The 23,857-nt window shown below is 45.8% G+C and overlaps 1 protein-coding gene across 1 annotated transcript in view; it reads left to right on the top strand.

Annotated features, from left to right (window-relative positions):
* Positions 1-381: 381 nt before the first annotated feature.
* PRPF6 (pre-mRNA processing factor 6) overlaps positions 382-23,857 on the top strand; it is a 31,153-nt gene continuing 7,677 nt past the window's right edge. The window contains exons 1-18 of the mRNA XM_033153756.1: positions 382-589; positions 3,046-3,214; positions 3,782-3,900; positions 4,109-4,187; positions 4,528-4,704; positions 6,092-6,247; positions 7,012-7,106; positions 7,699-7,855; positions 10,654-10,816; positions 15,392-15,510; positions 16,772-16,990; positions 17,923-18,045; positions 18,910-19,031; positions 19,568-19,706; positions 21,792-21,911; positions 22,442-22,618; positions 23,220-23,353; positions 23,454-23,545. Coding sequence (XP_033009647.1) covers positions 519-589; positions 3,046-3,214; positions 3,782-3,900; positions 4,109-4,187; positions 4,528-4,704; positions 6,092-6,247; positions 7,012-7,106; positions 7,699-7,855; positions 10,654-10,816; positions 15,392-15,510; positions 16,772-16,990; positions 17,923-18,045; positions 18,910-19,031; positions 19,568-19,706; positions 21,792-21,911; positions 22,442-22,618; positions 23,220-23,353; positions 23,454-23,545 — 2,431 coding nt within the window. The 5' untranslated portion in view covers positions 382-518. The remainder of the gene's footprint in view (positions 590-3,045; positions 3,215-3,781; positions 3,901-4,108; positions 4,188-4,527; positions 4,705-6,091; positions 6,248-7,011; positions 7,107-7,698; positions 7,856-10,653; positions 10,817-15,391; positions 15,511-16,771; positions 16,991-17,922; positions 18,046-18,909; positions 19,032-19,567; positions 19,707-21,791; positions 21,912-22,441; positions 22,619-23,219; positions 23,354-23,453; positions 23,546-23,857) is intronic.

Below are 23,857 nucleotides of genomic sequence, written 5' to 3'. Positions count from 1 at the left end.
GAGCGATGTAACTTTCCGGGTGTGGGGGAAAGCGGCGTACAAATAAACAAAGCGCCTAATAATAATAATAACAACAACGATGCATTAAATAATAAAAAAACAGCGCCGCCGCCCGTTTCCCTCCCCGGCTTCCTTCCCTCTTCGAGCGGCGCCGCCTCCCTCCCCTCCCGCCCTCAGACTCTCTCCGAAGGGCGGCTGGCGCGACCGAGGCCCAGCGTGGCTCCCGCCGCCTGAGGAGAAGAAGCCGCGAGCCCGCCTACCTGAGGCCGCCCCTCCGCGAGGGAGGCGGAGCAGGACCGGCTAGGTCCGGCCTCCTCGCCGCCCTCTTCTCGCTCGCCGCCCGTCGCGTCTTCTCCTCCTCAGCCGCCATCATGGCCGCCGCGACTGCTTCTTCTTCTTCGTCGGCCTCCTCGTCGGCCTCCGGGGCCTCGGCTCCGGCGGGCTCCAGCGCGGCGGGCTCCGGGGGTGGCGGAGGCGGAGGCAGCGCTTCGGGCCTGACGGCTTCTCTGACGGGCACCATGAACAGGAAGAAGAAGCCCTTCTTGGGGATGCCCGCGCCGCTGGGCTACGTGCCGGGCCTGGGCCGAGGGTGAGTGGGCCGACGCCGGGCGCTGGAGTTGGGCAGCGGCCCCAGGAAGTGAGGGAGGCGGCGGCGGCGGCGGGTGGGCCTCTGCCTGGCTTTCTCCTCGAGTGGGCCCTCCTCGGGTCAGGCCTTTCCCTCCCCGCCCTTTGCAGCGTTTCCTTGCTCGGCTCTAAGTTGCCCACGTTGCGCGTGGAGGGTGCCTCTGACCATACGCAGAGTGCCTTCTCCGCAGAGCAAGGCGCGTGTGTTTGCGTGGGGCCTTTAAAAGGCTTCAAGGGCCCGACGTCTAGAGCATGTGCAGAGTTCTTTTTGCCTTCCGATCCCTGCATTGCAGGGGGTTGTACTAGATGGCCCTCAGGGGTCCCTTTCAACTCTATGATTCTGTGATAGGAAACGTTATCTTTCCCTGAATAGTACCTTTTTCATTTTAAAAAATTGGCAAGATAGGAAAGATAAGGAAATAATGAAAACATGTTGTGAACTGCCCTGAGATCTATGGATGAAGGGTGGTATACACATTTAATAAATAATAATAATAAACTCACCCTATGGCTTTATTACTGTATTATTATTATTATTAATACTACTACTAATGTATTTGCCTTTCGTTTCTTGGAAAGTCTATTTATTTATGTATATTTTACATTTTTGTGTTTATAACCCTGCTTTTGAGAGAAGGGTCTTATGTCTCCTTCCCCCACAAAGCTCAGGTACCCTTTTGCATCCTAGGAAGGTTACTTTAACCCTGATTCAGCTAACTCCATTGTGCCCCAGTGCAGGAAAATGTTCAAAAACAAAGCCATGTGTTTTGTGTCAGAGGTCGGTGATTCAGGTTTGCTTCCCTGGATAAGTTTTTGTTTGAAAATCCATATTGGATATCTTTTATTTTTATTTTTATCGTGACTTGTTTACATTGGTTGCAGCGAAAAGGACCACAGCAGCAAAAGTCAGCAGATTTCATGGGATATATTCAGCCTCTGACACATTTTTGCTTTTCTAAAAACAAAAACAAACTTGGTCTGGCTTGAGAGCAGTACATGTGAAAAGGATCTAGGAGTCTTGGTAGACCATAAACGTGACATGCGCCAACAGTGTGATGCAGCAGCTAAAAAAGCCAATGCAATTCTGGGCTGCATCAATAGGAGTATAGCGTCTAGATCAAGGGAAGTAATAGTACCACTGTATTCCGCTCTGGTCAGACCTCACCTGGAATACTGTGTCCAGTTCTGGGCACCACAGTTCAAGAAGGATACTGACAAGTTGGAATGTGTCCAGAGGAGGGCAACCAAAATGGTCCAAGGCCTGGAAACGATGCCTTATGAGGAACGGCTTAGGGAGCTGGGTATGTTTAGCCTGGAGAAGAGAAGGTGATATGATAGCCATGTTCAAATATATCAAAGGATGTCATATAGAGGAGGGAGAAAGGTTGTTTTCTGCTGCTCCAGAGAAGCGGACACGGGGCAATGGATTCAAACTACAAGAAAGAAGATTCCACCTAAACATTAGGAAGAACTTCCTGACAGTAAGAGCTGTTTGACAGTGGGATTTGCTGCCAAGGAGTGTGGTGGAGTCTCCTTTGGAGGTCTTTAAGCAGAGGCTTGACAGCCATCTGTCAGGAATGCTTTGATGGTGTTTCCTGCTTGGCAGGGGGTTGGACTGGATGGCCCTTGTGGTCTCTTCCAACTCTAGGATTCTATGATTCTATTCTATGGGCACTTAAGCTTCATCAGTTGCCCATGGGAAGCCGGGTTTGAGCACTACAGTGCTCTCCCTACTTGTGATTCCCAGCAATTGGCATTCAGAGGTATGCCAGTATAGGATGGTCATCTGTAATAGATGCTTGAGTTGAGATTTCTGCATTGCAGGGGTTTGGACTAGATGGCCCTCGGGGGTCCCTTCCAACTCTACAGTTTGTGATTCCATGGGTGCCAATATTGTGCAGGTTTAGACGCTCACTGAAGACCTGCTTCAGTATTTTATATTCAGTGTATGTACACACTTGTAAGATGTCCTAGTGTGATAAAAAGAGGTGATAAAAGTTCAAACAATTAAATATATATACACTGTATTTTTCCGTGTATAAGACTAGGGTTTTGTTTTTTTTACCAAAAAAATCAGGTTTAAAATTGGGGCTCATCTTATACACGGGTAGCGCTGAGGGGTATTTTCTTAATTTTGAGTCCCCCAAAATAGGGGGCGTCTTATACACGGAAAAATAAGACACACACACATTTCATTTGAGGCACACTGGTAACCTTGGAAAGTAAAGATTAGCATTTAAAATTTGCAGATGTTTTGCTGCCTGAGCATCCAGGGACCGTTCTCCCTTGCTACAGTTGAGGGGGTATTGGCAAGCCTGGGTTTAGGAAGGACTTGTAGCGGGGTCTTTGAATTTGAAGGACTGGTGCCCAGTCCTGTGCCCGAATTCCCTCATACTGAACTGCCTGCTTTCTTCCATCTAGTGCTACAGGTTTCACTACCCGCTCGGACATTGGCCCTGCTCGGGATGCAAATGACCCTGTGGATGACCGCCATGCTCCGCCGGGGAAGAGGACCGTTGGCGACCAGATGAAGAAAAACCAGGCTGCGGATGACGATGACGAAGATTTGAACGACACCAATTACGATGAGGTGATGCGTCTTTGGCCTTACTGTCTTGACTGACATTGACGGCAATGTACATAAAGCTACATTGTGCTCAGACCATTGCCCCCCTTTAGCCTGTCTAATATAATAATAATAATAATAATAATAATAATAATAATAAATAATAATAATTTATTATTTATACCCCACCCATCTGGCTGGGCCTCCCCAGCCACTCTGGGCGGCTTCCAACACAATATTAAAATACAATAGTCTATTAAACATTAAAAGCTTCCCTAAACAGGGCTGCCTTAAGATGTCTTCTAAAAGTCTGGTAGTTGTTGTTCTCTTTGACATCTGATGGGAGGGTATTCCACAGGGCGGGTGCCACTACCGAGAAGGCCCTCTGTCTGGTTCCCTGTAGCTTGGCTTCTTGTAATGAGGGAACCGCCAGAAGGCCCTCGGCGCTGGACCTCAGTGTCCGGGTAGATCGATGGAGGTGGAGACGCTCCTTCAGATATACTGTCTACTCTTACTGGCTGTGGTTCTGTGGGGTGTGCTTAGTGGATAACGGGGTTCTTGCAGTTAACGCCACCTTTTTGTCATTCACAGTTCAATGGATATGCTGGAAGTCTGTTCTCCAGTGGACCTTATGAAAAAGATGACGAGGAAGCTGATGCAATTTACGCTGCTTTGGATAAAAGGATGGATGAAAGGAGAAAAGAGAGAAGGTAGGAGGTGATTTTTTTTCAGCATTGAGAAAGATGCTGGTTGTATCTCGGGCCTCTGCTCTGGAACCTTGCCTGTTGCTTCTCTGGTTATATGTTTGGCCGGAACTTGGGGCCCTGAAGTATTAAAAGTACTTGCTATCTCCCTTTTAGAAATTGGAATGGGTGCCTGCATGGTTGACGCCTGTGCCTTTTATTTTTTATTTTTTAGAGAACAGCGTGAGAAAGAAGAGATTGAAAAGTACCGAATGGAACGGCCAAAAATTCAGCAGCAGTTCTCAGATCTCAAAGTAAGGGGTGAAAAATGTGTGTGTTCTCCAAAGGTGAAATCAGAAAATTATGGTGGGGTGGAGGGGAGTCAGAAAAATTTTCGTGTAGTGTGTGTTGGATATAAATTATTAAATCATTGTGGACCGGTGAATAACATAGGACTTAAGCTTGGGAGACCTAGGTTCAAATACTGCCTTGGTTTGACTCTCCAGACCGCTTGGAGTGCCTGTTCATTTGCACACCAAGAATAACTTTTAAGAAGTTGTGGATGAAAAAGAGGGAGAAACCAAAACTCTGTATTTCAGTGACACGCTGATTTCAACTATGGCACTGTAATTTTGTTGTCTGCATTTTTTGTAGAGAAAACTAGCTGAGGTCACCGAGGAAGAGTGGCTTAGTATCCCTGAAGTTGGTGATGCAAGGAACAAACGCCAGAGGAATCCACGTTACGAGAAACTGACTCCTGTTCCTGACAGTTTCTTTGCAAAGCACTTGCAGTCAGGCGAGAATCACACATCCGTGGATCCCCGGCAAACGGTGAGAAAGGGGAGGAAAATACAGGTCCACCTGAGAGAGGTTTCTTTTGTAACATAGTTTTTGTTCATTTTCATCTTTAAACTGTTTAACTTGGTTGCATTGAGATCTGTCTTTGTTTATGTTAAAGCATATGACAGGCAACAATTACATAAAATTAAAATAAAAGATAAAACAACAATAGGCACTCGGACAAACATTTCCGAGTATATTAACAAACTTCCGTCAAGGTGTCTATACCAAAGTTATAGATAAGTAAGTAATAATGTATTATTGTTTTATTGCTTAGATTGGTGACCATAAGTACAGTAAAAAGCATTTTGTCACAATAATAATTAGAATTTATATGGAGGGGGAAGGCAAAAAATTAAAATATGTACTTCATGCACAGCAGACTGTGCTGTAAACTGTGGGTGCTGTTCCATCATATGGGTCATTATTTGTGTAATCATTAATGTCACACCAGACTGCATAAAAATTGTCTGAGCAACTTTGGAGTTAACGCCTATGAACATTCCTCTGCTGATGGGAATGGAAAGGAATTGGCTGCTGCAAGTCTGGGACATTATTTGCATTGAATTCTTATTTCCACCCCACCCCCCATGAACCCAACATTTTAATCTGGACATAATCCTCATAGTGTTGGCCCAGTTCTGTGGAATGAAATCTCCCAAGAGGTTAATTAGCGTTCCTCTGTTTTCATACTGCTCATCTGTTTTGAAAGGCTATTTGCTAGTGTGGAGGCAGGAACATTTCCTGGATAGTTTCACCATTTTGTTTGTTTCTGCTTTTCTAGATGTGTCTTATGGTGAGTTTTTTATTACATTCTATTTATTACATTCCATAAATAGCAATGAGCCACCTTGAGTGATTGTGGGAAGGCTTTGTGTGGAGTCAGTGTTGCTTCTAAGTGGATAGCATGATTGCAACTTAGAAAGTTCACTAAGCCTTCAGTTAAATTATCTTTAATATGTAGCTAATTGGCATGTTTCTGCTATTGCAGCAAAATACAGGTATGTCTGTGTAAAAGCCAGGTCCCAACATTCTGTCATGTTTTAGCCTTCACCCCAGTGATATGTTCCGGTGTCCTGCTTTACTTTCTCTTGTACAAGTGACTAGCTGGTATTCACTCTTAGGGAGAAAACTAAAGCCCTGATCATGGAGGCAGTATTACAGTGACAGCAAAACTTTCCGTTCCCCTTGCTGACCATCATTTTGTAGTGAGCCCTGGCAGTATATAATTCTGTACATAACCCACTTACCACAGCGATGAGAGTCCCCTCCCTTCCAACTAAAATTGATGGCAAAGATACGGTGGAGACGTGGGTGTTCTTTTTGCACTAGAGATTTTAAATTATTTGGTTTGCCCCTTCCTTTTTTTTAAAAACAGCAATTTGGTGGTCTGAATACTCCCTTTCCTGGGGGCTTAAACACACCTTATCCAGGAGGAATGACACCTGGGCTGATGACTCCTGGGACAGGTGAGCTGGACATGAGGAAGATTGGACAAGCTAGGAACACCTTGATGGACATGCGACTCAGCCAGGTAAGGATCAAGGAACAAAGCGGATTTTTGTTGCTTATTGAACCTGACGGACGATATTGGGCCTTAGAACTGCCAGCTTTGGCGTGCAGAAAAGTGAGTGCTTGCCATTGAGGTTATTTTTCAGGCTTATTTTCCCCACCCCACCCCCAAATATAGGGTTGTTGGAACAAAGAGTGTATTGGGGGGCGGTTCCCAATTCTGCACAACAAAGTGATCTTGTTTTCTGAGTTTCTCTGTGAAAGAGCATTAGTAGCATTTAGGTTTTTTTAAGTCTGTGTGCATGTTAGTGAGGCTTGAGTGATAAAATTTAATGACGCTGGTTACAAAAGCTGGGCCTGCTGAAGAGGCCAGAGACCATCTTGGCAGTGGATCCTGGAAGACCTGCTCCCCGCCTTGCTGACCATTTCCCTACCTGGCTTGGGAGGGCAGGGGCTTGATTGACTCCAGCTACAAAAGCTGTTGAAAACTCTCTTGGGCTGTATTATTGTCTATAGCGTTTTGTTTGGGTTTTTGTTGTTAATGATACTAATTTTTGCGCCTTTGTTTTTAGATCTTATTATAATTTATGCAGAAATTGTTTCAGTTTGGTTGCGTGCTTTTTGATGCGTTTTATTTGTTTATGGTTTTTGTTACGTTTGTGATTGTGTAAATTTTGTCATGTTGTAAGCCACCCTGAGCATGGTTTTAACTATGGAAAGAAGCCATACAAATAAAATGATGATGGTGATCAAACACTTGATTAATCATTGGGTTTACATCTCCAGGTGTCTGACTCTGTGAGTGGCCAAACGGTGGTGGATCCCAAGGGCTACCTCACCGATTTGAATTCTATGATTCCCACACACGGTGGAGATATCAAGTAAGTCACCAGGTGCACTGATCTGGCTATTAGATTTTTTTGTCATGAGAGCTGGGTTGGTGAACCTGTGGCCCTCCAGCTAGATGTTGTTCAACTACAGCTCCCATCTGCCCCAGACAGCATAGCTAACAATCAGGAATGATGGGCCCTGTACCCCAGCAACATCGGGAGGGCCATAGGTCCCCCACCCTTGGTATAAGAAGGCCCCTTTGCTTTGAGTGATCTGCACATGGTTCAGGGTCCAGCCTTTGCTTGTGACACCGAATGCAGAAACCACTAAGGTGGGAGGTACCAAACAGAACACCAACCCCCCCCATCCTCTTTCCAGAAGCAGGGATGCAAAGGACTGTGTGTCCCATAGGTCCTGTTTGGCCATTGCTTAATGGGGCAGAGTTGACTAAACTGGGATGTGCAGGTTTCCCAAAAGTTGGTGCCAGCGCATAGGCAGACCCTGCATGCACACTCTCAAGTTGCCTCTACCTGGTTTGCCTCCAAGAGAGCACCTTTGACTCTTACAGATTGGCAAGTCAGCCAGATAATAATACCTAGGAGCATGCTAAGTTATTCTCGGTGCATTTTCTCCCCTTGCCAGTGATATCAAGAAAGCACGTTTGCTTCTGAAGTCTGTGCGGGAGACTAACCCTCACCACCCGCCAGCCTGGATTGCTTCTGCGCGCTTGGAAGAGGTGACCGGAAAACTGCAGGTGGCACGAAACCTTATCATGAAAGGGACAGAAATGTGTCCCAAGGTGAGCATTTCATTTTCCAGGATTCCTCCTTAAGTACCTGCGCCGATTTCTTGTCATTTTGCACACAAAATTAATTCTCTTGATCACTGTGACTTAAGACGGTGGTGGGATCTCTTCACACTATAGGCCTAATTTGGCCCATGAGGCTGTTTACCCCAAGCTACACCCCCCAGCCCCACACCTGATGTCATATGTGATAATGGACATGACATAGGTAAAGACGGGGACGCGGGTGGCACTTTGGCCTAAACCACTGAATCTCTTGGGCTTGCTGATCGGGAGGTTGGCGGTTCGAATTCCCACGACGGAGTGAGCTCCCGTTGCTCTGTCCCAGCTCCTGCCAATCTAGCAGTTCAAAAGCACGCAAGTGCAAGTAGATAAATAGCTACTGCTGCGGTGGGAAGGTAAACAGGCTTCTGTCACGGTGCTCCATTGCACCACATGACCCTGCTGGTCACATGACCTGGAAAGCTGTGGAAAATGCCGGCTCCCTCAGCCTGAAAGCGAGATGAGCACTGCAACCCCATAGTTGCCTTTGACTGGACTTAACCGTCCACGGGTCCTTTACCCTTTTTTTACCTAGGTAAAAACACAACTGTAGAGGCAGAATGGGGAGCTTGAAATGTGCTCCCAGTTGTTTCTTGGCAATGAAATCTTACTGACATCCCCTATCAGCTGATTGACATTGCCAGTGCTCCCCACTGGGACTGGATGCACTAGGGAGCTCCTAGGCGGCGTTTGCTCCATTGAAGTTTTCCATTTGCTGGTCTACTACCCTTAGTATCGCAAGATTGTTATGAGAGCGCTTGGACTAAAATTGTCAACCAAAAGCTTTAATTTTCTGGTTTATCACCACAACAGTTATTAACACTGGGCTTCAGTAAAGCAGGTAATTTAATTAGACAGCGCCTATATGATAGTGAGAAATGGAATAATTTGGCTACGATAAGGGAATTATTTTCCACCTTGTCATTTTGACACGTTAGCACCCTATTTGCAAAATTTAACCATTCCAAAATACAGACGCGCTTCCACTTACGCAAGATTGAATATACTGCCTTTGGCTGTACTTGAGGGCCAATTTCAAAAAATTCTGCTGGAAAACCGGTTATGTCCATGTGGAGATTGGCAGTTCTGAGTCAGTGGCTCATGTGCTTCTGGCTTGCGCTCTTTATAAAGATTTGAGGAGTGAGGCTATAACCCCTCTACTATTGACCATGCCAGGTTGTTCAACCATTGCTGCTGTGTCCTTTCTTTTAGCAGATCAAGATAACCAGGTGACAGCAAAAACTGCCAACATTTTAGCAGATGCGATTAGAATAAGATCTATTATTTGATTATTGATGTTAACCTCCAAAATGTATTTTGAATAGTTAAGTTTTTACCTCCCATCTTCAGTACATTTTATTTTATTTTATTGCTATGGCTAGTGGCTGATGCAAATAAAAATTCTTCTGATCTGGTGTGATTTTTTTTTAATCCACTTGGGAAAAGGAGCATTGTGGCTCTTACTTACAGCTGCTTTTACATGCTCTGGGGAAATGTCAGTGGTGATTAGGCAAACACCTGCTTTCTGGCCCCTCATTCTCCTTTCTGCTTATTAAATATTTTGCTCTGCTTGACACATCTTTACTTTCTGCTTTCCTCCACTTTGTGCCACCTTCTGCACTGGCTCTGCTACCAAGGATGACTTCCTGACAAGCAAAGGCAAAATGTGTTTGGGGCTATTCGGATTATGGCAGGGGTAGGGAAGCTGTAGCCCTCCAGATGTTGTTGGACCGCCAGGTCCCATCATCCCTGACCACTGGCCATGCTGCTTGGGGCTGATGGGAGCTGGGAGTCCAGCAATATATGGAAGGCCATAGGTTCCTTGTCCCGGGAGAAGATGGGGGTTGGAGGGCATGAAAGAGAACTCTGCAAATTATGGAGAAAGTGGACTTGTTTAGTTCGATGAAGTTGTGGACCCAATGTGTAACGGCAGTGGAAAAGACAAATCCATGCTAGGGATAATTAGAAAAGGAATTGATAATAAAACTGCCAATACAGAATGTTATGATCAGGGAGTCTAGAATACTGCCACCTGAATGAATTATGTCAATACTTATTTAACCTTTGTACAATCCCATCCTGCTTCCAAAATCTAGTTTTTCAAAGAATTTCGGATTCATTCCATTGTTCAGAGCCAACACACACAGGCATCTGGAGCTACTGACAAAAACTAATGTCTGTATTTGTTTTTTCCTCCCCCCCCCCAACCCCTTTGCCTTTTGTGTCCTGACATCTAGATTGTAAGCCTGTAGGCAGGGACTGAATTTTTACAGCTTGCTGTAAGCTGCTTTGGAAGCCTTTTTTCCCGTCTGAAGAGTGGGAAGAAAATCACTTTGAATAAATAAATATTTTGGGAAAGCGTAAAAATATATATGCCAATATCATAATGTCATTATGCAAATCTATGGTGCGACCACATGTGGAGTACAGTTTGAAAAGGTTCAGGAAAGGGTCAGTGAAATGATCAAGGGGATTAAGCAACTCCCCTATGAAGAAAGCCTGCCACATTTGGGACTTCTTAGTTTGGAGAAATGGCAAGCAAGAGGCATTATTGCAAGTAAATGACACATTCCAGCCAGACAAAAGACTCTAGGGTGGTACGGAGCAGGGCCAGTGAAGAGTGTGACTTGGGGTGAAGGCATAGGAAGGGTCACACAGGCCAGATAGGCCTGGAGGTCCACCCTAAGCCTAACATTGTCCATCTGTTGCTTAAATTGTAATCCAGTGTCTCTTTCTCCTGGTTTCCACAGAGTGAAGATGTCTGGTTGGAAGCTGCCCGCTTGCAGCCGGGGGATACTGCTAAGGCTGTGGTGGCCCAGGCCGTTCGCCACCTTCCACAGTCAGTCCGGATTTACATCAGAGCAGCAGAGCTGGAGACTGACATCCGAGCAAAGAAGCGTGTCCTTCGGAAAGGTGAGAGGGAGAGAGAGAGAGAGAGAGCTGCCTTTGAAGTGCTGCAGGGTGCTCCCTTTGAAGACAAGTTTGGAAATTATGTTTAGTTCAGGGTGCAGCTGCTGGGCTATTAACTAGGACTGAGCAAGGGGACTGCATCTCGCCTGTATTGAAACACTTGCCTCGACTCCTGGTCTGTTTCCAAGCTCACCTAAAAAGTGTTGGACAGAAAAGTACTTGCCATTTTAAAACTTAACGTATTTTTCGCTCCATAAGACGGACCTAGTTTTTAGAGGAGGAAAGGGGGAAAGCCCTGATTTTGAGGATCAGCTCAAAGTGATGTAGCTTTTTTTTTGCAAAGGGAAAAGCCCTTTTTTTTGAGGATCAGCTCAAACTGGTGCAGCTTTTTCAAAGAGGAAAAGCCCCGTTTTATGGGGTTCAACTCACATTTCTGCAGCTTCTAATCCTGCAGCCATTTCTACAGTTTCCAGACAGATAATCTAATCAGCCAGTCACATGTCGCTGGGGAAACAAACAGCCTCCCTCTGCATTCAACAATGGAGGCCTGGGCAAGAGGGTGGGGCTGGAAAGGGAGCCTTATCTCTCTCCCTGATCACTTGCTGAACAGCTGTTCAGCGGCTTCCTTTCAACACCCCCTTCTCTCTTTGTAAAAAAAAAAGAGCACGATCTGCTTTTGGCCCCTAGGCAATTCGGCTCCAGGGACCATGCATTTGCTCCATAAAACGCACAGACATTTTCCCTTACTCTTTAGGAGGAAAAAAGTGTGTCTTATTGAGCGAAAAATACGATATGCGCCGGGTCCTTGTTAGACTGTTTTTAGCCCACACAACTCTGCTCAAGTCACCAAGATCATTGACTGGAGGCTCTCCTCTGTTTGCTCCTCTCTTCAGAAGTATGTTGGGTGCCCGGTAGGGAGAGGACCTTTTTGTTTGTGGTACCTTTTGAATCCCATCTCTGAGGTAGCTCACCTGACACCTGCTTTAATTTTTTTGATGCCAGGTGACTCTCCTGATTCATTGTGCTTTCATCCGCTGGCTCTTTTTTGTTTTAGTGGTTTGATAGAAGGCCCCTAGGAGGTAAGGGATGGAAGCAGGCAGGCATAATGTACAACCTAGATGGCCCCTTGAACAAGATAGACACGCGGAGTCTTTTTTTATTAAAAAAAAATAAGCTGTCATGATTGCAGCTGGGGATCCACAAATAGTCCTGGTTCAATGCCATCTTTGTCCCTTCAGGGTGGTAGGATGATGGTGGTTGTGGGGTGTCTAATCTCTGCTACATGGCACAGCCCGTATCCAAAGCCAAGGGTGCCGCCTGCCCCTTGGAACTTGGGAGGAAGGCATGAGCTTGCTTCTGCTGCTGGAAGCAACTATAGTGGGTGAATGTGTAGCCCTCTGGTTTAAGATAGGCTTTTGAAAGGAGAATATACAAAGACCAAACTTTTAAAATTTTTGTAATTAGTTAACATACACACTCCTATTTTCTACCAGAAAAGTAAGTATTTACATAGAACACTAGTAAATTCTTACTTTTCACCCCAAAGGCAGTGGGGGAGAGGAACCTCAAGTTGTATTTTACTCCCTCTAAATACAGTGGTGCCCCGCTAGACGAATGCCTCGCTAGACGGAAAACTCGCTAGACGAACGGCATTCGTCTAGCGGAAGCTGCCCCGCAAGACGAAAAAGTCAATGGGGCTGCTTCGCAAGACGAATTATTTATTTATTTATTTTAGCGCAAAAACCTCCGCGCTCCCTTGCCGCTTTGCTAGACGAAAAATTTGCTCTACGAAAAAACTCGTAAACGAATTATTTTCGTCTAGCGGGGCACCACTGTACAGTGGACGCTCGGGAGGCGCATTCGCAACCTGCAGCGCCTGTAACCCGCAGCACCGCGTCTGCGCACGCGCGGGTTGCAATTCGGCGATTCTGTGCATGTGCGAGCACCGAAACCTGGAAGTAACCCGTTCCGGTACTTCCGGGTTCAGCGCGGTGCGCAACCCGAAAATGCACAACCTGAAGCGGCCGTAACCCGAGGTATGGCTGTATTGTGCTGGACCTTCGGCTTCCATTGTTCTCAGGAGTTAACAGTCTTATGAAACGCTAACCTTTCTGCTTGAAGCTGCTTTTCCGTATTCTGTAAGTTGCTCTTCAGTGGCTTGGAGAAATTAGAAATGACATAGCCACATGGGCTGGACCTGCTTATGTAGGTCTTTCATCCCCAAAACTGGCACCTCGTCTCCATGTGGAGTGCTCACCTGTGGTTGAAAGGCCATCTGGTTTGGCCATGTAAATGTCAGCCTAGCCGTGCGATGAGTTACTCAAAAGCAGGTGCTTTGTGTCTTGATGGCAGGTGAGAGTAGTAAGGGTGGTCTCTGGATCGGGCATTCACTTTGTGTTAGCTGGGCATATGTGACAAAGCCACAGTATGTGAGGTGTTCTTCCTGATGCGTGGGAATTGAATCTTCTCACTGCAAGAACATGCCGGTTCCCGCTGGGTAGTGTTTCAGAACATCAGGGCCTGTCATCAAGCATTTAGGGAAGTGCTTGGAGAGAACCCCCTGCTGCGACTATAAACATGATGAAGGACGGCGAACATCCAACTAGTCAGAATGTTGTCGCAGTAAATTTCCAGGAAGCATCATCTTTTGCCGGCTGCCGTGGGTGTAATTAAAGAGCCAGCACCAGCTCGATATATTGAGAAGGTTTTGTTTCTTAGTACATCAAGGCACCCATCTCTTGCAGCTCTTCTGTCTCCTCACCCGCCATTTTCTGCCACATCTGTGAAAGACCAGTTGTGATGAATGACCCACTTCGAAAAGCGTAGTCAAGATCGGAAGGTTCAGAAACCCAAGCGAGACCAATTTCCGTAAAGGCATACAAGAAGCTTTATTGAAAGCCAAAGTCTGTAAAAAGGAAAAGCTTCAAACAATCACACAAATTTAGACTGCTCAGGGGCTAAAAAAATAACAAATGAGCAGGGATTGCCATGGAATTCTGGGGACGGTTTTCTCCCTCTTCTCTTCCCCCCCCCCCCAACCAGAAGCTCCAAGGGTGGAGGGAAGCATTGCTGTTTATCCTGCTCCCTGGATGGGATAGCACATTCACCAAGGCAAGCAAAAGGGTAGAAACTCCGTTCAGGCAGATTGGGATTTTGCCCATAAAATCATTGCATTCAGTTTTCTAGGTTATCCACATGCAGGAAGAAAGAGGGCTCTTTTCGTTGCCACCTTGGACACGAGGTTCTGCAGTAGTGTTGGAAACTCCCATTGTTCTAGGCGCATTTTGCGACAGGGAATTTCAATAGCACGAGCACTTTCTGAGCTCTGGGTGCAGTACTGCGCCTAAGATTTCAGATTAAAACTGCAGAGTGGAAGGAAAGGAGGACCTTTTCCTGCTTCGCCCTTCCAGCTACTTTCTGAAGACTGGAGAAGAGACTCTCTTAAGAAAGTTAAGGGGGGTGGGCAGGGGAAGAACTACTCCATGTGAAAAATGAACATAATACTTTATCTGCAGTTCATTCGTTTTCAGCTTTGTATTCTTGTTATAAAAGCCTGCCTAGATGTTCTGTTGTTGCACCCATAACCTAGGTTTAAGGTGCCATTTAGCTCTTAGCTTTCATATCTTAGTTTCTAACACTGTTCTGCAGGTCTGCTGAAAAGGCGCTTGGTTAAAACTGCCTTTAGAGTCTCTTTTAATAAACACAGGGAGAGACTGCCCTGGGTAGCTGAAAAAGAAAATCCTTGGGCTCAGCAGCTTTTTCTTTATTAAAGCCAGGCCTTAGCATTTTAAGAAAACTTTCCCAAAACAATCTGTTTTAGGGGCACGGTATTGATTGCTTTTTGGAAGAGTGTCCTTTAAAACTGCCCACAACTATTTTCAAAAGCAAAGCAGCTAGTTGTGTGGGTCCATTTAGAGAACTGTTCCAAACAGGAAGAGAGAGGAAAAAAATAATGCCTTTTATTAGAACCAGCCCAAATTCACAATGTGCTGTTGAGCGTTTCAAGTTGCACAGAACTTCTTCTTCAAACAGGATGTTATGGCCAGAAAGAAAAGTAAGGGAGACAAGAGATTTAAGTATTCATTTGGTCACAGAGGAAGCCTCTGCAGAATTATTAGGTTAAGATTTGAGGTTTTTGCAAAAAAAAAAAAAAGCAGCCTCAGATTATGCTTGCTAAGGTTAGCAGTTGAGCTGTTATTAAAATCTGCCTCTTGCACCATTCGATGCTATAATAACTTTGCCGCCTAAATGTAAGAAAGCTGGAGATGGAATTTTAGAAAATGTCAAGGCTACAGAATAAATAGAAGCTAAATAATGTTTCCTCCCTGTTAGAGTAAGTCACCCTTTTTTTAGGACAGCATATTCCCACCTCCCAAATCTAGTATGCCACTGACAGTTTTTATTTTATTTTATTTTAGTCATCTAGTTATTTTAGTTCGCCTGCACTCTTCAGAAGTTTTGCCCCTTGCGGTGAATCTGCAAGCAATGCTTTAGTGATTGTTTCCAGGTCATCAGCCTACTCTGGATACGACTCCTTCAACCCAGCTTATCTTTTGTTTTCCTTGTACTATTTTCTAGCACTGGAGCATGTTCCAAACTCTGTCCGCTTGTGGAAAGCAGCTGTGGAGCTGGAAGAGCCTGAGGATGCCAGGATAATGCTCAGCCGAGCTGTGGAATGTTGCCCCACCAGCGTGGAAGTAAGCTGGCAAATCCCTCCCATTCACCGCTTCAGGCTGTGCTCTGGGTGGTCCTGTAATAAGACTGGGATGAAAAATCTCAGATGACAACTCTGGAATTTGAGGGTGGGGAAGACAGTGGCCCCCAAATGAAAATCAACTGGGTGTTGTTGTTGTTTTTTGCCACTCCCCAGTTTTGCAGTGGGAAGTACAAAGGATAGGTTTCCCCATCTCTCAAACTCGTCTGAGAACTGGATGGGAGATCAACTTACATGACTACTGGGAAGAGTTCTTTTTTGCTACCACTGCAAATTTCATTCACTTCCATCCCATCAAAGTTACCCCATCCTATTTTACCACTCTCAAATAATGAGTGTGCATGCTTCAGTTCAGCTATGCTGCATCATTAAAATCCAGTCAAAGCCCCTAATAACATAAATGCAATCCTAGCGATTTCTCATCTGTATGGATCTCATTTCAAATGTAAAAGGCAACCCACTGGGCAGGCGTAGGGGAGCAGGGGGAGGAGGAATAACAGAATCGTAGAATTATAGAGTTGGAAGGGCCTTCTAGTCTAACCCCCTGCAATGCAGGAATGTTAACACGCGGTTTCCCCCTTCCAATTCAAAACCATACCAGACCCTGCTTAGCTTTGCAGATGTGCTAGTAGTTTTATTGCTGCAGCTTTTTCCCCTGAATGTGCTTCAGTCATACCATCCTCTTGCAAAAAGCGGTAATCTGTAAATCTAAACTTTTAAAACAGAGCTTAATATTCAAACGCTTATTGTGCTCTGGTTTTGCTTGTGCTTCCTCCTGTGTTTTCCTTTTCTAGTGCAAATTCCCCTGCAGACCTTGGCTCTGGTTAAGTATCACGTCAGCACCAGGGTTACTCACAGTAACTCCAACCAGGGTTTGAAGCTGCTTAGCAAGCTTTGGTTATGGCAGTGGAATGTGGCAAAATACCCAATTAGTCTCCTTTGGGTACATTCTGGTAGTTGAGTGATTGGTGGATTTTTATATTTCTCTTCCTGTCCTTGAGATGTTATGTGAGATTTTGCTGGAGATAGACTAGTTAGCTGGGGTGTGAATAATTTTTGGGCTTTTTCTTGCTGTTTTTATAAATTCCATTTTTTATTTCACTTTTGGCTATTCTTGTAATCCATTTTTTATTTTTAAAAGGGGGGAGAGAAAGAACAGACTTTGGAGAATCAACTGCTGTTACATCTGCATGGCGATAAGTTCTGTTGCCGTAATGACGACCCTTTTTGCCCTTGCAATACAGCTGTGGCTTGCCCTAGCGAGGCTGGAAACGTACGAGAATGCCCGGAAAGTCTTGAACAAGGCCCGTGAGAACATTCCGACGGACAGGCACATCTGGATCACAGCTGCCAAACTTGAGGAGGCCAACGGGAACACTCAGATGGTGGAGAAGATCATTGACCGAGCCATCACCTCGTTAAGGGCTAACGGGGTGGAAATAAACCGGGAGCAGTGGATTCAGGTACTGCTTTGGATTGTCTCTTTGGAAAGCCTATTTAAGAATGACCTCATTTTTCACCGTAACGTGCTCAAGGTCGATGCTATGGGTATAGCTCGAGGGGCATTCAGAAGATCTCACCATGGGTCTAAGTGTCTCCCATTTTGTCTACGAAAGCGCAGACGGGAATAAATGTGTCGAGCCAGTGTGGTGTAGTGGTTAAGAGCGGTAGACTCGTTATCTGGGGAACCGGGTTCGCATCTCCACTCCTCCACATGCAGCTGCTGGGTGACCTTGGGCTAGTCACACTTCTCTGAAGTCTCTCAGCCCCACTCACCTCACAGAGTGTTTGTTGTGGGGGAGGAAGGGAAAGGAGAATGTTAGCCGCTTTGAGACTCCTTCGGGTAGTGAAAAGCGGGATATCAAATCCAAACTCTTCTTCTTCTTCTTTTCTTCTTCTTCTTCTTCTTAAGGTATTCCAGAATGGAGAGGTAGATCTATCTATCTATCTATCTATCTATCTATCTATCTATCTATCTATCTATCTACACTTAGCTGGGAGGAAGCTCCACCAAATACAGCAGGATTTCTTTTTAAAAAAATATTTTTTATTTAAACTTTTCAACGTAAAGGTAAAGGACCCCTGACAGTTAAGTCCAGTCGCGAACAACTCTGGGGTTGCATGCTCATCTTGCTTTACTGCCCGAGGGAGCCAATGTTTGTCCACAGACAGTTTTCCGGGTCATGTGGCCAGCACGACTAAGCCGCTTCTGGCGAAACCAGAGCACGTTTAGGAAACGCCGTTTAGCACGTCAAAGTGCAAGTAGATAAATAGGTACCACTCCGGCGGGGAGGTAAACTTTTCAACATACAATACTATAAAAAGTGGCTCTTGCTTCACTGTCGAGTCCTGAATTTCCCGTGCCCGGCATGAATTGTAGTGATGTTGCTTCTAGGATGCAGAGGAGTGTGATAAAGCTGGGAGCGTGGCGACGTGCCAGGCAATCATGAGAGCCGTGATTGGGATCGGGATTGAGGAGGAGGACCGGAAGCACACCTGGATGGAAGATGCCGACAGTGTAAGTTCAGATCCCAAGTGCAAAAGTTGGCTAACCCTGGATCAGCTAACTAATGTGTGGTACTGATGGGTCAGGATAGTGAATCTAGAGAGGTGAGTGGTGTGGACTTTATTGGATCGATGGCTGGAGGTAACTTTATTTCTCCATGCTGTGCTGGCCTGCATCTGAGCTTCCCTGAAGGCCACGGTGCTATCTCATAAAAGCCGATTCCATTGGTGTTCTGAAGTGTGCAAAAGCTCTGGTCCACAGCTGCATTTTGTGCAACTTGACTGCGTGACCTGGTGTGAATATGTTTAAGAAGTGTTTCTCATTTCTTAACCTAGAGGGCTCTTTGGTTATGCATACTCTCTCTCACACACATAAACCTATTTTGAGCACAGCATCAACTCTGCCTCATCACAACAGTTTCCAAGTGTGTGGATTACGAAAAAGCAACTTGAGATGTGACTACATGTCCCTCCGTGAAGCCCTTGTAAAGAGGAGATTTGCTACATTCTCACTCCTTTTCTTGTGTGTTTTGCATTGTGGCTATTGCGTCCAATTTTAGGGCAAATCGCAAGGTGATACTGCTTCTTAGCCTGGGGCGGTTATCCTGGACAATGACCAGCCTGATCAGAGTGATCCATGATCACTGAGTTATATAAACTGGACTGGAATCCACACACATGCACACGCTGACAAGGTGGGGGAAATCAATCCTCTTTACCACTCTAGAATCATCCGGTTGACAGAGAAACTAATACTCAGAAATCGCCTTTGAGTTTGCACACACAAAAGTCATGAAAAGACAGATACATAAACGTTGACCAACTTTGCTCTTTGTCTCAGAAGCCCCAATAGTATTGTGTTCTCGTTTTCCCACAGTGCGTCGCTCACAATGCGCTTGAGTGCGCCCGGGCAATCTATGCCTACGCCTTACAAGTCTTCCCGAGCAAGAAAAGTGTGTGGTTGCGAGCAGCCTATTTTGAAAAGAATCATGGAACCAGGTACGTCACATTCGTGGTCCTGCTTGATCCCAGCTCATCATGATAGTTACTATTGCAGGGTGTGTGCTTGCTTTCACCTGTTGCATCTGGGAGGGGAAACCCCTTTTGTAGATAGGCCTATCCCGTTTAAGGAAGAAGGTCTCTGAAGTATCCTTCCATGATCCTTCTCGTAGGATTCATTTTTTAAAGAAGTATTGGTTACTGTGATCCCTAATATATTAAATAGATGGCTTGAAAGATGCTCATCAACAGTGTCTTCTGGGAAATGCAAGCTATCCTTGCTCTGCTTCTTATCACTCACCTTCTCCAATTACGTAATGAACCACTTTGGAGAGTGTTTTCTGGAAGCTGATGTTGTAGTTTTAAGTGGGCAGTGGTTTGTGTTGTGCTACAGCATTTCCTGCAACCTCCTTGATGAAATAAGTGAGGAAAGGTTATGGCTCTGGGCTCTTGTGACGGTAGCAGTGGCTAATACTGGGTGACAATACGCGGAGCTCGGCGTTCTGGGTCACTGGTGCTCTCATTCGTCCCCGCAGGGAATCCTTGGAGGCTCTCCTGCAGAGGGCCGTGGCTCACTGCCCCAAAGCCGAAGTCCTCTGGCTCATGGGAGCCAAATCGAAATGGCTTGCTGGAGACGTCCCTGCCGCCAGGAGTATCCTGGCTCTGGCTTTCCAGGTGAGTGTGCGTCTCTTTGCACGGCCTTCGCTGTTTCCGTTATCATGGGGACAAGACATGATGGTACAAGCCAGAAGCACTCTCTGCGTTGAAGGCTTGTATTTTGTTCCATGACAACGAAATGCAGCGGGATCCCATAGCTGAAATTTCTTAATCCCCAGAATCCAGATAATCCACTGTGTGCCCTTCATATTTAAATAAAATGTTGGCTGTAATACCCTGACTTTTCTTTACCCAATATTTTGGTCTTTTCACTAAGTCTCTTGGAAACTTGCGATAAAAGATTAAGCATATTGCTTAATCTTTATCACAAGTGCTTCAGCACTGAGCAGCCTTCCTCAGTGACTGCTTTTTGCAAGAAACAGTTGAATTTTAAAGATTTATATATCACCCTTCAGTGGAGCACGCAGAGTAGTTTAGAAAAATGAGATAAAGATAAAAATAAAAAATGCATTAAAAGCTCTGGGGGAATGAAAAATGCTTGATACCCAACAGATTATCGTGTTGGCAGCAGGTGGACCTCTGGGGAGTCAGTTCCACCATGTTTTAGCATTTTCTGCAACATTACAGGGATGAAGGTAGCCTTGCCAAAAGGTCAACACCGTTTTTTCAGGGTTGGGCCTGTCACGCAGGACATAGGAGAACTTTAATTAATTCTCCATTTTACACAAGCACCTGTGCTTGATCACTTTGAGGAGATTCTTGCTCATGCCAAGCAAGTGGCTGTTTTCAGGCCTGCACCTCGATGAACTTGTTTGCGCTATTAGAAATTGCACCTGCCCACTTCTCCCTTCTAGTGTGACAAAGGCCACCACATCAGGGGACTGAGCCCGGATCTTGTGGGGTTTTCTGTGCCAGAAGCTGGTGATCTGAAGCCAGTAGTGAACCTATTTCAGACTCTGCTCCTCATAGGAAAACTGCCAGCCGGATTTATTTTATTTGAAGAGCCCTGTTTTGAGGCTGTTAATGAGTAGCCATTTGCTTGTTTAAAAGCAGTTGTTTAAAAGCACTTTGCCTGGAGGGAAACTGCCTGAGCCAGCAGCAGCTCACTTTGAGGTTCCCAAGGAAGGAACCCGAAGGAAGTGTCAAAAAGAAAGAGGGTTTGCTTTGTTGCTGGCATGGTCAGAGAAGGCAAGTCCACAGAGCTGCCTCCGCTGCTCCCATTGGAAAGAGGAGCTTGGCATCGCTGTCTTGTCCCAATTGAAGCAAAAGTGGTGTAACTTGGGTGGGGCCATCAAACGGAGAGCCATGCGTCAATGACTTTGTGTGTCTCCTTGATGAGGCTTGTCATGTTTTGCAAACCATTATTTGGAAAATTAACATGTTTCTTGATTTTTGTCGAAACAAAATAAAAAATTAAAAAAAAATTCCGTCTACTAGCACCTTAGAGACCAACTAAGTTTGTTCTTGGTATGAGCTTTCGTGTGCGTGTACACTTCTTCAGATACACTGAAACGGAAGTCACCAGACCCTTATATATAGTGAGAGGGTGGGGAGGGGTATTACTCAGAAGGGTGGTGGGAATGGGGGATTGGCTGATAGGGGTGGTAAACCTGTTGACGACTGTTAATGACTGCAGTTGGACTTACAGGAAAAAGCAAGGGGTGAGATGGCTAAAGATAGCTTTATCATTTTTAACGAGATAAGAATCCAATGTCTTTATTCACACCAGGTCTCTCCATGGTTTTAAGTTTGGCAATAATAATTGTATGTGTGTGTGTGTGTGTGTAGTCCCACATCTCTCTCTCTCCCTCTCTCTCTCTCTCTCTCTCTCTCTCACACACACACATATGGAGGAATGGTGGTTTGGTGAGTGTGCAATTTCAGCACTGTAGCTGATGCATCAGAGATCCATTGGCAGCTTCCACTGAACAAATCAGAAGGTGGTATCTGATTCCTGAACTGCCAACAGGACTTTGTAGCACTGGGCTTTCATGCACCGCACTCTGTGAAGAATATGAAGTGCTACCTCTAATGGAATAGAGCAAGAACAGGGCTGGTGGATCTCGGAAGAAGGAACATCCTTTTAACGCCCACCACTGCTTTCCTTTACGTATATTTGTCTGCCCTTCTGTTAATGTTCAGGCCAACCCGAACAGCGAAGAGATTTGGCTGGCTGCTGTGAAGTTGGAATCTGAAAATAACGAATACGAAAGAGCAAGGAGGTTGTTGGCCAAGGCTCGTAGCAGCGCCCCAACAGCCAGGGTAAGCCATGCGTAGCTCTGAGGGTATTTCAGCATTGAAACCACCACCACCCAGGCCCCAGTGAATGTATGAAACTGCCTTTACAGAACTGGACTCATTTCTCTTGTCTAGTCTAATGGTGATGGTTTGAGCAAAAGGGTCTTTTCCAGTCCTTCATCGTTAAAGTCCTGGAGATGTGTGAGGACCGAACCTGCGGCCTTTGGCAAGGGGAAGCAGCTGCTCTGCCACTTAAACATGGGACCAGTTGTGGTCTGGGTCTTTTCAATAGTTTTGCTTGAATCGCTTTTGAATTTTTTTAACATCTTGCTTCCCGAGGGTTCGTTGCCCAGTAGAAACTCGATTAAATCGGTTGAAATGAGCAACCAAACAACAGTACAAAAACTTCTTCATGGGGCATGATAGCTCTCGCAAGCTGTGGGTGTGTTTGGACTGGAATACGTGTAGTCTGGCTGTGACAATCTTTGAGATGATTTCTCTCTCTCTCTCTCTCTCTCTCTCTCTCTCTCTTCCCCTCCCCTTCATCCCCTTAGGTCTTCATGAAGTCTGTCAAACTCGAGTGGGTTCTTGGGAACATTGCTGCAGCTCAGGAGCTCTGTGAAGAAGCGCTGAAGCACTACGAAGACTTCCCTAAGCTGTGGATGATGAAAGGGCAAATAGAGGAGCAGGAGGAACTGATAGAAAAAGCCCGAGATGCCTATAACCAAGGGGTAAGGGCACAACCCGCTTCCTTTTCCTCTTCCTCGCCTCCCCCTTATTCCTTGGGGAGAAGATGGAAAGCTCCTGCAGTAGCCTCTGCAGTCGAGCGTCCCTGTGGAAAGCCAAACAGGAGCAGCAGAGGTCAGGCTCCTGGCTCAGACCGTTGCAACCACTGCATCAGCCTTTCAGTCAGTGTCAACATTTCATCAGGCACATCAGCAGTTCTTCTCACTCCCACCCCAGTATTCTTGCATGCCTTTGCGTAACTGCTTGGCTTGGACAGATTCTGTCCATGAGGATTAATGAGTTGTTCCAGGAAAGTGACTGACTAGCGAGGCTGCTCTTAAGTACCTGATCGATAAACCAGGCTCTCTAAAGATGTGCCCAGCTTGGACTTGTTAACGGGAACAGTTGTCTAAGGACAAATAAATTCTTGTTTTTCCCCACCCCCAAACCATGAAGGTGCAGAGATAATTCCTCCTGCAATGGAAAGAGTCGAATCCAATAAATACTTACTGTTTGTAGCCGCAGGTCTTTTCAGCAAAACACTGTGACTGCAATTGTGTGCATAGTTGTGGCCTCTTGAGTAAGGCTTTATTCCCTTCCAAACAGCTGAAGAAATGCCCCGGTTCCATACCCCTTTGGCTGCTGTTGTCCAGGCTGGAGGAGAAGGTCGGCCAGCTCACCCGAGCCAGAGCCATCTTGGAGAAGTCTCGCTTAAAGAATCCAAAGAACCAAGACCTGTGGTGAGCAAGAGAAGCTACAGAGATTTCGTGTCTTTCGTTTCTTAGAAATCTCCTGCAGCTTTGGTAACCTCTTGAAACGTGGCGCTCTTCCCTCCTGCAGGTTGGAATCCGTGCGATTAGAATACAGAGCTGGACTGAAGAACATCGCCAATACTCTGATGGCCAAGGCTCTGCAAGAGTGTCCCAACTCAGGTGACGGAGGGGTCATTTCTCTTTTGCGTGTTGGCCTTTGCTTAACCTTTGAGTTGACTTCTTTTAAAAACACAACCCTCTCAGTTAGCACCACAACTTTAGGCTAGCTGGCACGCCTCTTCTAAAGCAAGCTCAATGTGCCCGTCCTTCATACTGTGTGAGGCCCCCCTCACACGATACCTGTCTGCAGTTTGTACTTCCATAGCATCCTTTTCCCTGCTCTGGCCATTAGGGACAACCATACGGTGTGAGCAGGATCTGTGGTTATTCCCTCAATGCAAATAGATATTGGGCAATCCATGGGTTTGAACT

This window comes from Lacerta agilis, chromosome 6 (assembly GCF_009819535.1).
Source record: "Lacerta agilis isolate rLacAgi1 chromosome 6, rLacAgi1.pri, whole genome shotgun sequence".
Lineage (NCBI taxonomy): Eukaryota > Metazoa > Chordata > Lepidosauria > Squamata > Lacertidae > Lacerta > Lacerta agilis.
The sequence above is the reverse complement of the archived record's forward strand: the minus strand, read 5'-3'. Positions and strand labels throughout refer to the sequence as shown.